At 56.3% G+C, this 13,343-nt stretch overlaps 1 protein-coding gene across 1 annotated transcript in view; it reads left to right on the top strand.

The window, feature by feature from the left end:
• The window catches only part of Fibcd1 (fibrinogen C domain containing 1), a 31,304-nt gene that overhangs the window by 13,201 nt on the left and 4,760 nt on the right, over window positions 1-13,343 (top strand). The window contains exon 5 of the mRNA XM_021654438.2: window positions 10,045-10,141. Within this exon, the coding sequence (XP_021510113.2) occupies window positions 10,045-10,141 (97 nt within the window). The remainder of the gene's footprint in view (window positions 1-10,044; window positions 10,142-13,343) is intronic.

Here is a 13,343-nt window from a genome sequence, read left to right as displayed (position 1 = left end):
GAGAGACCCTGTCTCTAGAAAATAAGGTGGCGTGCCATTGAAGAAGATCCTAGAAGTCAACCTGAAACCTCCCCAATCACAGGCACTCACGCATGTGCGTGCATACATGGTCTTTTTTTCTTATTTGTTTGTTTGTTTATTTATTTATTTTTGATTTTCAAGACAGGGCATCCCTGGCTGCCCTGAAACTCACTCTGCAGACCAGGCTGGCCTCGAACTCATAGATCCTCCTGTTTCTGCCTCCTGAGTGCTGGGATCAAAGGTGCAGCACCACCCTTGACTTAGAAGTTTTTGTTGTTTTGTTTTGTTTTTAAGATTTATTTATTTGTCATGTATACAGTGTTCTGCCAAGGCCAGAAGAGAGCACCAGATCTCATTACAGATGGTTGTGAACCACCATGTGGGTGCTGGGAATTGAACTCAGGACCTCTGGAAGAGCAGGTAGTGCTCTTAACCTTTGAGCCATTTCTCCAGCCCCCCACCCCCACCCCCGTGGTTTTTAAAAGACCTTGAAAAGTCCACTTCTGTGCTTTCTTGGGTAGTGAGGCTTCTAGTCCAGAGAGACCTGAAAGCCAGTGTTTTACCAGGAGCGCACTCAGATGCTTAACCCAGGCCACCCCACTCTTCAGAAGGGGAGGCTGCACGGTTCAGAGAAACACAGGCCCAGGGCTCTCAGCGTGACCAGGCAGCCTCTTCATGTCTCTGACCTTGGCCTCACACAGGGCGCCTCCATCGCTTACTCTGGACCCTTGGCATTGACTATTTTTGGTGTTGGATATTTAGGCCGAGGGATGGGGGGCGGGCACAGATTTTAGCGCCAGATAGAGCTACAAAGCAAAGGTGTAGGGAGTGTTTCCAGAGATCGCTCAGGACTCAGCTTTGAAAGGGGTCGGTGTCCCCAGCAGAGGGGGGTGGAGGGATGGGGGGCAGAGTGAGGGAAGAAGGAGCAGGGCAGAGCCTGCAATTAGGAACCAGTCTGAGTGCAACCAAGAATCCCCAGAGACCCTGGAGATGGACATGTCTCTAAACTTCTCCTCAGGCTCTAGGGGAGAGCTTTTAAATGTGCCGGATCCGTGTCTGGGGTTAAAAGCTCCTTTGTTTTTCTCACTGCAAAGAGGCTGAGTTATGGCCTCTGCCTCTGGGACCCCTAGGCAGGCAGAACAGGCCCGGGGGCTCCTGTCAGGCCTAGAAATCAGAATTAAGGCTTAGGATGGGCTTGGTTCCTGACCGAGGCTCCGCCACGGCAATGCATCTGTCTTCCACTCAGGCTGACTTGGATCTAATCTTCTGGGAAGTCAGTCAAGGTCCGGGCCGGGTAATTCCTCCGGCCTTGGCTTCAGGGACGATTAACAGGGATGGGTGAGGAACAGTGCCCAGTGTAGACCTGACGCCCCAACACCCGCACGGGGTTCTGCGGGAGAGGCCGGAGCACTCTGCAAAGTGCTTGCGTGGCCAGTAAACGTTCATATCCATTTGGCTTCTGTCTGAAGCAATCTTCCCCCAGACGCCTGCGGGCACCTGTCAGGATCACCCCCCTGCCACACAGAATCTCCTGAATGTTCAATTGTTGTTCGGGAGGGCGCCGGCCGCTCTCAGGCCATCCATCCTCGTTAGGTTCCCCGTCAAAACCACCCAGCTTTGGGCACCAACCTTCCCAAAGGACTAGACAGTGCGCTGGGCCCCAAGCCCCTGAGCTAACTCCTCAGTCACAGCAAGCCTCCCGGAGACTAGAGTGGGCAGGATAGGACTCAGCCGAGGGGGCACTTCGCAGCCTCAATACCACTTTCTGCCAGGCCTGGCATTACCCGGGAGTACCTTCTCCCACAGGCTGGCAGGGCAGCCTGGAGAGGGCAAGAGGTTCGCCTCTGCCAGCTAGCCAGCCTATCCAGGGAAAATCCAGGCCTCCTGAGGCAGGTCAATGCAATTAATTGCTACTGAACAATTAATTGAGAACCAGCCACAGGGAGCCATCTGGGACTGGGGCAGAGTAGCACGCGCTCAGCTGGGAGGGCAGAAGGACGAGGGAGCTGGCTTGTGTCGAGGCTGAGGGTCACTGGAGAGGCCCTGATCTGAGCCCCCGGTGACAGGGGGCAAAGTGAGGCTCCACGTGGGGAGCGGCAAGGCTTGTTCTGGACTAAGGTGGCTCTGTATTGCTGACACACCTGAGAGGGTCTGAGGCAGGGGACGGTGGGTGGTGATACATGTGGGTGATGGGCCCATGGAACCGGGTACCTCCTGAGTAGCCCAGGGTTTCCAGGAAGGGCAATCCGACGGGCCAGGTGGAGGGGCTCGGTGAGAGTGCATATAACCCCGATGCGCGAGTTCCGTGGACCGAGTCCTGGCTTCTGGAAGTGGGGTGCCATGTGGGAATGGTGCATCTTGGGGCTCTTTGGGGTTGGAGGGACCTCAGGGCAGAGGGACAGATGCTTCAAGGTGGCCTCCAGGCTCACTTGGCCCCTGACCATAACTAAGCCAAAGCTGTTGCTGCCCCGTGCTCACCACACTGCAACAGCCAGGCCAGAAAGAGACCTCAGGTGGAGAGGGGAGGCGCAGGAATGGGATCCAGAGCAGGGACCATCCTCACTGGGCCCACACCCTCCTTAGCCATGTCCTCTAGGAGGCCTCTCTCATGACCCTGACTCATTTCTGTGCTCCTTTCCCGCGCATAGCACAGCTCACCACCTGTCCCCACCTTTCCTACCTCTGTCCTAGGCAGGGCAGGGATGGCGTCCTCCCATGGTCACCAGGGCCCAGGACGCTCCCTGGGCAGGGAGAGCAGGTGGAGCAGGGGAGGAAATTCCCATGCCATTGCCAAAGTCTTACCTTTGTGTGGGTCCCACATCTCCTCCAGCAGAGACTTGGAACACACACACACACACCATCTGACCTGGCTATCGCCCACTCACATCTCCTTCTGCCATGCGCCAGGCATTTTCCTACTGAGCGGGTGGGGTCATGGGTTCAGATGTGCCTCTAATTGGCTCCGTATAAGAGGAAGCCCCCTCCCCATGTCCTCTTCTCTCCTGCATAGCTGTGGAGCAGGAGAGCGGTGCCCTCTCCATGGAACTTCAAAGGAGCCTGGCAGGCAGTCGGTGCAGAGAGAGATGAAAAGCTCTGGGGGACCCTATGCTAGGGAGGGCAGGCTGCAAGACTGGCAGGGAGACTAAGGCCAGCCCTCCTCCCATCAGGAGAGCCAGTGACCTGCTGTGGCATCAATGGGCCACAGTGTCCCCTCGCTGCCACCCAGAGCCCACACATCTTCACAGTGACTGAGGAGACTGATGCCCGCCCCTTCGTGTTCTCTTGATCTGCAGGGGGAAGCTGCCTCCCTCTGGAGCAGGTCACTTTCCCCACTCCGGTGTCCGTTGGCTAGCGCACAGCGTCCATGGGACACCACACGTGAAACTCTCGGCCCAGCACTTGATAAATGGCAGCTCAGAGCAGTGTTTTGCCAGAGTCGGCAGGCACTGGCTGCCAAGCCTGAGAAATGTGGCCGAGTGCCAAGCCCGGGGGTACCATTTCCAGTCACAAACAAGGAGCAGGCTGTTTCCTTCTGGAATCAGCAGCTGGTTTGGGGAGGGGCGGGGAGTGGGTGGCAGCTGTCAGACCTACTGTGTGCCGTTGGCTGGTTTGGGGCGGCTGTCAGACCTACTGTATGTCACCAGCTGTTTGGGGGCAGTTGCCAGACCTACTGTGTGCTACCAGCAGGTTTAGGGAAACTGTCAGGCCTACTGTGTGTCATCAGCTCAGGCTGACTTTGGTTCATCTTTAGGAGCAAGGAAAGGGCTTAGAGGGGGAAGCATGGCTTAGGAGAGCTTCAGGGCTTGTCCCAAGTCAGGAAGCCTCGGGAAGTGGGCAGAGCCTTCCATAGGGGTGGGGGCTTTGAGGATACCTCCAAGTTTTGTTGTTCTTACAAAGTAAGAGTTGAGCATTCCTCTGGCTCCTCCTTCCTCCACTCTCAGAATCACCTGCTGGGCAGGCTGAGGAAGCTGGCCCAGGCCCCTGCCTGTCCCTAGGTCAGCAAACCTCTCAAACTAGCAAAATCAAAAGTGCTCCCTCCTGGGGACATCCTAAGCAATAGGGACCACCACTGCCCCAGGGGCATGGCCTGTCGGGGAGCATTCCTCTTTCACCCCCTGGTTCTTGGTCTCTCAGTGTATCTCCAGCACAGCAGCTTCCCTGAGCACCCCAGGCCCCACAGAGGGGGTTCCCAACTGCTGAGATCACCCTTTGAGCCATGCAGTCATGGCTGTACACCATTCAGTACGCATCTCTGTGTGTGTGTGTGTGTGTGTGTGTGTGTGTGTGTGTATGTGTTTGTGTGTGCGTGTGTGCTGGTTTTGAGACAGGGTCTCATGTAGTCCAGACTAGCCTCAAAGTTGCTGTGTAGCCAAGGGTGACTTTGACCTTTTGGTCTTTCTGCCTCCAGCTCTCATGTTTTGAGATTTCTGGAGTACTTCCGCACACCCAGTGCTAAGGATTGAACCTGCAGCTTTGTGCATGCTAGAGGATGAGCTATGTCCCCAGCCCTTGAACTCTGATTTATTCCTCACATAAACTCTGCGGCCCAGGACTGTCAGAATCTCTATGCAATAGATGAGGAAACTGAGGTTAGATACAGCTGTGCCGTGTCTGCGGGGCTGTGTGTGCCTGTGCCTTGGGACTGCCAGCTCTCTGCTGCTGTGCCCATCCATGTATGCCCAGCACACGATGGGCTCAGGGCCAGCCATGATTCCAGGGAAAAGGCCGGGGAGTCTGTAATATCGTGGCCCCAGGTGCCACCCCAGGGTGCTCCCTGCGATTGAGAGTCAGCTGGGGCCAGAGGTGTGCGGGTTCTCGGAGCCAGGCCACAGGACATCTCCACAGCGAATGTATGCCCGCCTCCATCTCTAGTTTCTGACCACCCCTAACTCCAAAGGTCACTCACACTCCTAGTTTTGGTCTCACCAACTGCTAGATAGGAGCCCACCTCTGCACGACTCCCCTGAGGTGCTGATGGACTTGGTGCCCTCAAAGCCTGCTAGGCGCTTAGGATACCAGCTCCGGGCCTTCGGAGTGGGTTGGGCAGGGTTATTCTGCAGTGGAGACTCCACTAGGCCCAGACGTTTGGAGAGCAAGGCTCAGGAGGTAGCAGGTGTCCATGCGGCCCTCTGGCTCGGCTGACACTCACGGGATAATCAGCTGTGCCGAGTGCAGTTTTGATTCTCCTTTGAGAATCAAAGGAAACCGCCCTGCACCGTCTGCAGGACCATGTGGACGGCACGCTTCTTTGGCAGAGCCCCCTGGGTGGTACTTCCAAGCTGCGCCAGTGGCGGCAGGAGGCCGGGTTTTAAGAATACGAACCAAGAAAACACGCTCTGTCTGCCTTCCCACTCATGGCTCCAGCCCAGGAGGCCTCGGCGTCGGTGTTTCTCTGTCGCCTTCCAGCCGGAAGCCAAGTGAAGCCCAGGAGCTGGGCCAACACCCACTGTAGGCCCAGGCCTGATCAATAAGTACTTTGCCTCTGGCCGTGGCATCCTCAGCCTTTGCCTCTCTGGGAAGCCTGGGGCCAAAGGAGGGGACGCAGACGTGTCCCCTGTGGTTGGCATCCTCCCGTCCAGATGATCCTTGCTCTCTAGGTAAAGCACACGTACTGTCATTATTACTAAAATCCAGCTGATTTTCAGAACTCCAAAGCCATAGCTGCACTTTGCCTCGGGCCTCAGAGTCTGACAGAACACAGCCATGTCCCCAGCACCCTGGTCCTGTGCGTCTGGCTAGCTGGAGCCACGTGGACCTCTCAGCGTTTGTCAGGCTGAAGTGTGCTGTAGCAGGTACCAGTGTGAGTGCAGGGACCCCCAGGCACCCGATATTCGACCTGTGACTAGCATGACCCTTGGCAGAGCCCAGGAACTTGATGGCAGTGGTTCTTAAACTGTGGGCCGGGATCCATTGGCAGGTGGCGAAATCAATTTCCTGGGTTGCGAACAACGTTGCTTTTTAAAATCGAATAGAGCAGAGCAGAAGAGGACACAGTAGGAGATGCCGCTGCCTGCTTAGTCCCCGCAGCCTCCGCTTCCGATGAAAACTGTGCGTCTGTGTGTGGGGGCGGGACGTGCAGTTCTCCGAGCCCTGGTCCACAGATCTCAAAGTCCCGTCTCCGAAGCCACGGCAGGGGTGTGCAGTGGCCCCTCAAGAGGTGGCCCTTAGTATGTCTCAGTCCATGGAGGCAAACGCTGGGGTTTCTTCTTCGTTTACGTGCCTGCACGTCCGTGTGTGTGCAAGCATATGTACACACGCGTGAATGTGGAGGCCAGAGAACAATGTTTGATGCTGTCCTTCAGGCTTTGCGTACATTTTCTTTTTTGAGATAGGGTCTCACCATGTAGCCATGGCTGGCTGGCCTTGAACTCACAGAGATCTGCCTAAGCTGGGATTAAAGGCATGGGCTACCATGCCCAGTTTGTAGACTTTTTTGTTTGTAATTTGAGTCATCAAGCTTTCAAATAGGAAAGGTTGGCCAGCAAGCCCCAGGGCTGCACTGCCTCTGCCTCCCCATCGTGTCCTCATACTTGGCTTGGCTTTGCACACACAAGTACACAATGCATGCACACAGATGTGTGGTTCGTGAGCCACTGCTTGTGACGCTGATGCCGGAGGAGGACATTGAAGGTCTTCCTCTATTGCTTTCCACATTATTGCCTCGAGACAGGGTCTCTTAATGGACCCAAAGCTTGTCATTTCTCCTAGGCTGGTTGGCAGTTAAGCTCCTGGGATCCACCTGTCTCTGTCCTCCAGTGCATATAGCCATGTGTATAGCTATGTCCAGCTTTCTACATGGGTGTAAGGGATTTGAATTCGGGCCCCATGCTTGCAAGGTGAGCAATTTTGAACTGATCTATCTCCCCAGGGCCAAATCTAACAGGCTAACAAGAATGTTGGCCATTCCTTTTTGTTTTTTTTTTTTTTTTTTGGGGGGGGGGTTGTTGTTGCTGTTGTTTTGGTTTTTGGTTTTTCAAGACTGGGTTTCTCTGCATAGCCTTGGCTGTCCTGGTCTCACTTTGTAGACCGGGCTGGCCTTGAACAAATAAAGATCCCCCTGCCTCTGCCTCCCCAAGTGCTGGGATTGCAGGCGCGCTCCACCGTACCCCGTATGTTGGCCATTCTCAATTTCAGTGTCCCTTTGCTGGGTAGAAAAGAAGCAAGAGGCCCTGGTGGGCCCAGGGTGTGTGTGTCTGTCCCCGGTGGCCATTCAGGTGGACTCCATGGTGCAGCGGGGACAATCTGGTGGCCAAGAGCAGCTGAGATAGCAGTGGAACAGTGGTGGAGGATGTCATGGCTTCCTCGCCACTGTTCCAGCTCTATCTGCCATAACCAACAGAACACAGAAGAAACACAGAGCCCATCCGTGCAGGAGGAGGGTTTTGGTGAACAGCGGGTAACACGGAGGGTGGTGATGGGCTCGGCACCATCTGTCTGGTGCTGCCCCCCAGGCCTGGACACTCTACTGTGCCCTTTAGGGAAAGGCAGGACCAGCCAACTATAGCTTGGGGCAGGGGGCCCTTGCAGTGCATCTGAAGAGCAGGCTGAGCTCAGCCCACTCCTCTGAGCTCTTTGGGGATGGTGCAGAACTGGGAGAGTCCATCCAGAAACCTTGGTGTCCTTTCTGCCTCCCAGCCTTTTCTGACATCCCTCTCCATGCCAGGCCTTCCTGTCTGGCCCCCACTAACGTTTCATTCCCTACGGGGGACTGAAAGCCGGGCACCCCACTTTCACTGGCAAGGCACTACAAGGGTGTCCTTTGTGGAGGTCCCGGGCTGCAGAGCTTGCTTTCAGCGGTGAGCAGGAAGGATGGAGCTGAGCTTCATAGCAGGCCAACGTGGGGCCCAGGGTTCCGACCATATCCATGAAAGAGGCTGGTAGCAGGATGTGCACAAGGCGGCTAGAGCTAGCAAAGAAGGCAGAGGGGGCAAAGGACACTGCCAGGCCTGCAAAGCCTTGCCTGGCCAGCACTGACTGCACAACTTCCATACAAGAGCTCGGTGAATCCTGACAGCCTGTGGTCTTTCACAGATGACAAGACAGGTTTGCAGAGATTTCTGCAGCAGCCATGCTCTGTAGCCCAGGTTCTTAGCACGCCCCCACTTGAGTCGCTGGGGTGGGGGTCCTAGGGCCTCCAGTGGGAGGTTGGCCTTCCGGGGGCTTCCAGCCTGCTGCTCCTGCAGATCTCCTCCTCCTTGTCCTCCGCCTTCTCCCCCCCAACCCCCAGAAGCAGGCTCAGCCTGCCTGCCGCCTTCGCCTTTTCTGGAGGGCCTAAGCTTCTGCCAGGATTAAGCCTTTCAAAGGGCGCGTGCTCAGGGTCCCAATGTGCGGCCGTCAATACGGCTCTCCACACTGCTCAGATCTCCCTGAGCCATATCGAACTTCCTTCCGCCCAGCGGGTCCCTCCTGAGGACTTGATATTTCAGGGCAGGACCAGGTCGGGGCAGTAGAAAAAAAAAACTGTCATCTTTCCCCCTGCCCCAGCCTGTGACGTCAGAGCCACCCAACTGCTCATGACTGATGTGTCCCCGGGGACCTGGTGCATCTCTTGGGCAGACGCTGCTGCTCCGCCCGGGTGCCCGGGCGGTTCCGAGCTGCCGGAACCGGGCTGCTTAGTAATGAGAGTGGCAGCCAGAGCCCTGACATCAGATGCAGACACAGATGGAGGCAGGTGGGCGCTGCCTCTGCAAATGAGCAGGAAAAGGCTTGTTAAACAGAAAGGCGGCGTGGGCCAGGCGGCCCCGGAACGGGACTGTCAGCAGGCGTGTAAATACTCGTCAGCTCGGCTGGGACCAGCACCGTCCTTATTTCAAGGCAATTTAACCAATGGGACTTCAGACTCCCAAATCGAGAATGTTATTAAAGAAAGAACAGAGGCGGCTCTGGCGGCTCTGGCGGCTCAGCCGCTCGTTGGTACCCGAGTCACACCCAAAGCCTGCTCTGGGCTCCTGGGTCTCCCCTGAGATTTGGCTAGGATTCAGGGTTCCCGGGCCACACCCCCTGGATCCTGCCAGGAGGGTGTGATTTGGAGAGAGAAGCTGTGTGGGGGGTGGGGACCTAGGGATCAGGCGAATGTGAGGGTTGCTGAAAAACTTAAGAATGGACTGAGGATGATATAGGCCTATAGTTCCGGCATTCAGGAGGCTGAGGCAGGAGGATTGTGTGGGCGGCATAGTGAGTTCCAGGATAAATGAGTACAGAGTGAGACCCTGTCTCAAAAACACAGAAACAAGGGCCAGGCAGGTGGCCCAGGCCTCTAATCCCAGCACTCGGGAGGCAGAGACAGGCGGATCTCTGAGTTCGGGGCCAGTTTGGTCTACAGATCAAGTCCAGGACAGCCAGGGCTACACAGAGACCCTGTCTCGAAAAACACACAAACAAAACTAAACCCAAAAAACCCGAAGAACAGACAATAACCCCAATAAATACTATGCCCATCCTCTCCTTCCTTCTCTTCCCCACCTTCCCTTTCTCTTCATTTCTTCCCTCTCTCTCCCTCCACTTTAAATGTTCTTTGTCTTTTATTTGAGGTAGCTTTTCAGGAAGCTCAAGTTGACTTGGATTTTCAGTGTAGCCGCAAATGACTTTGAACTTCTGCTCTCCCTGCCTCTGCCTCCTGTGTCATGTCACATCCTGGCTTATACAGAGACAAAACCCAGAGCTCAGGTATGGCAGGCAAGCACATTGTCATCGGGGCCACAGTCTCGGGCCCCTGACTGCTGGTGAGAACCTCATCCCAGTACCCACAACAGACGGTGTAACTCCTCCCTGTGGGACATTCCAGGCATCTGTGGAGGGTCAGTCAATCCTGCCTTTGGCCTCCACTAGCTCCTGAGATCTGGTCTTCTCCAGGTCCCAGAGCCTGGAGCTCCTGAGGGAAGTGGACGGCCTGGCCCCAACCCCACCCCATCCCTGTGTCCTGTGCTGGCTAGCGCAGGGATCTTGTGGGAAAGGGTGGGAATCAAGGGGTTGGGGGTCCTGAGGCCACCGGCTCCAATGCTATACCTCATTTTCCACATGCAGGTGTTTCAGCGCCGGGAGGACGGCTCTGTGAACTTCTTCCGAGGCTGGGAGGCGTACCGGGAGGGCTTTGGCAAGCTCACAGGGGAGCACTGGCTGGGTAAGCACTGCCACACTGGGGCCCTTCCAAACTCTGCCCCTCCTGGCCTGTCCCATTCTAGTCTCGGAGGCCTCGGAGCTCTGAGGCCATTCACAGGTACGTGGGAGTGACTGAGGAGGTTCAAGTGATGGAGACCATGAGAACAGAGCCAACAGAAGGGTGACATACAGGTGGGCCCCACGGAGCACATGAGCTGTTAAATGTGATGGGGCAAGCTGAGTGAAGTGGCCCTGGCAGCCGGGAGGCAGAAGGACCCCGGTTCCAGGCCAGCCAAGCTACATCATTTAAGGCCAGATTGAGCTCTGTAAGTCAAGGCCAGTAAGAAAAACAAAACCAGAAAGCCACACATGATGTTTCCTGCTTGTAACCCCAGCACCTCAGAGGCTGAGACAGGAGGATTGCTACAAGTTTGAATCCAGCCTGGTGTGCATAGGATTTCCAGACCAGACAATGATACATATTAAGACACTTCTCAACAACGACAACAACAATAATAAACCGGAAGTGCCAGGGGCCAGCTCAGCAGGGAAGGGCATGGCTCCCAAACCTCAGCACCCTCGTGTGGAAGGGGAAGGGTTGTCAGAAGCAGGAAGCCATGTCCTGTGTGAGGACTGGCTAGGAGCCCCCTACAGTCCTGAGCCTCTCCAGCCACGGTGGCTTTGGGAGACCCACCAGGCATCAGGAGGACTGGGGGTAACCAGGCATTGTCGCCCTGCTGGGGATGGAAGGGGGCGGCCTCCAGAGAGTGGCCAGTCTGGTCAGCGCTCTCCTGCCCTCCAGGCACTTCCTGGAGGCTGGGGTCCTGGGTGTCCAGTGGTGTTAGGTGGGTCCCTCGTGCAGACAGACTCTCCTTCACAGCCCTGTGTGGGTGGAGGGAAGGCCCCAGGGCAGGGGGAAGAGGGGTGCACACAAGTCAGCAACATGCTGACCTATGGTGTCACTGAAGTCCTTGTTCCTTGACCAAGGGTCAGGAGGGCAGGGTCCACCCCACCTGGGTGCCCAGAGAGGGACTCTCCGTAAACGGAGGCCACACAGCATTGGGACCATGGTCAGTTTACTGAGAGCTAGCTCATTGTGGAGTCGTTTAAATGTCATATGTCAGTCCCGGGCGCCTCACGCCAGCCAAGAGGACGGTCCTGTTCCCATCACCCCCTTTCTACAGATGATGAACCTGATTCTCAAGAGGGGGCCACATGACCCACGCTTTATGCTGGGTGTGGGAGCGCGGGCAGGCTCCGTGGGAAGGAACGTGGCGTGCTTTGAGGAGAAGGGACTGCAAACAGGGATGGCTGGGAAATTCCTCCTCAGCCACCCGAGGTGGCTGTGTGAAGGAAAGCGTGGTGGCAGCCAGTTACAGGCTCTGTGCCCACTTCCCACCCATAAGCTTGGAGCAGGGTTGGCGCCTCGCTGCTCGGTGGCATCTTAATTGAAATCTATCAGCAGCTGCAGAAGGTGGGGAGGAAGCATTTAAGCAGGGCCTTGATTAGCTCTGTGCACGAGAAGCCCTGACAAGAATGTCAACCGTGAGGCCCTTGGCGTGCCTGCAGCGTCACCTCTGCTTTTCTACCCCTCAGTCACCTCGTTGAGCGCTTCCTCTGTTCCTATTGACTTACGGATGCTCTTTATATATCGTGGCTGTAGATACACATCACACCTGTTTGTTTTTATTAGTTTGCCTCTTGGCTTTTTCCTACATTTTAATTTTGTTTGTGTAGGTGGGGTGGTATGAATGCAGGGAGGCGTGTGTGTGTGTGTGTGTGTGTGTGTGTGTGTGTGTGTGTCAGGTTGACCTCAGATGTCTGTCACTTCTCAGGCACTATTTACCACGTTTTAACTTTTCATTTATTTTCGGACTGAACTCAGCTTGTCCGGCATGGCAGCAAGCGCTTTGCCCGCTGAGCCATCTAGCCAGCCCCCTCATGCTTTTTTGTGTTGTGTCTTCCGTTCAGTTCTTTGAGCCCTAGGATTCCCTGGGGTGACTGTGTGCGGTGCGGGGTCCTCTGTCCCTCTGAGGGACAGCTGAGCTGCATCGTAGCTCCCATTGTTCAGGGAGTCAGAGACATGGCTGACAGAGCTCCGAGGTCAATGAGCGCTGTGGCTTCCGAGAGTAAAGATGGAGGGAGGCTGAGGAAGAGAGGGAGAGAGATCAGACTTTGGTCTCCTCCTCCTGCCGGGCAGCTTGCCCGGCAGCCCCAATGCAGGGCACCAGGAGGGTACAGCCAGAGCCCAGTGCTGTTAACTGTGGCACACTGGCTGGACAGCTTGATGTACAGTGACCATGTAGCAGCCCACCCACATTTCCTGGGAAATGTGATCTGTTGGCTAAGCCTGGACCTGAACCCTTCTGCCTGGGTTCAAATCCCAGCTCCGATGCTTGCCAACTGTGTGCTCCGTCCAGGTGAGTCCACCTCCCTGAGCCTTCCTCTCCAACCCATACAGTGGGGCATCATCATTGTGCCCGGCTCTCAGCGGCCTTCTCCAGCAAGCAGCCAGTTCTGGGCAGCGTGCAGTGGGTTCCGTCTCGGACTGTGCTGAAGCTCTGTAATTAATCATGTTCTGATGCCGCCTGACTGATCACAATGCTAGAGGTGCTTAGAATGGTGCCTGGCTTCCAGGTGTGTGGGGGAGCTGTTGTCATGTTGTCACTGTCACCTGCTGCCTGAGCATCTGTCCATCAACCCTGCACAGGTGTGCAAGCCACGCCCAGAGTGGGAGGGCAGCTTGCCCTGGTGTCAGCAGCCCTGGGGGCACAGGCCAGGCAGGGAGATGGGATGTGGTGGGATTGCCTGCTCTTGCTGCTCTCTGACCCCATGTCCTCCGGGACTCTGGGCAGCACTGAGTCAGCAGTCTGAGTGAGGGAGGGTTGAGGAAGGGGGAGTGATAGCACAGGGATCCTGCGAGGATCTGCTGCTTGCCCTCAGGAAGACCAAGGCTGAGCATGGAGGGTCCACAAAACTCCCCCGAGCACAGCAACCCAAACACCAGCCCGTGGGGAGGGGCCCACGGAACACTACAGGCTCTGGAGCCTGCGGGGTGGTTAATTAAATGCCCTCTCAACCGAGGGTTGATCTTGATGGCAGGGAAGTGCCCTGTTTGTGTGAGACCCTGGGCTGGCCCAAGGGCCGGAGGGCAGGGAAGTGGCTGGAGGAATAGAGGCAGAGCGGAAGGGGGCAGGGGCGTGGGGGTGGCAAGGGCGTCCGGA

The sequence above is a fragment of the Meriones unguiculatus genome, chromosome 8, assembly GCF_030254825.1.
Source record: "Meriones unguiculatus strain TT.TT164.6M chromosome 8, Bangor_MerUng_6.1, whole genome shotgun sequence".
NCBI lineage: Eukaryota > Metazoa > Chordata > Mammalia > Rodentia > Muridae > Meriones > Meriones unguiculatus.
Note: the sequence above shows the minus strand (reverse complement) of the source record. Positions and strands in the feature narration are given on the sequence as shown.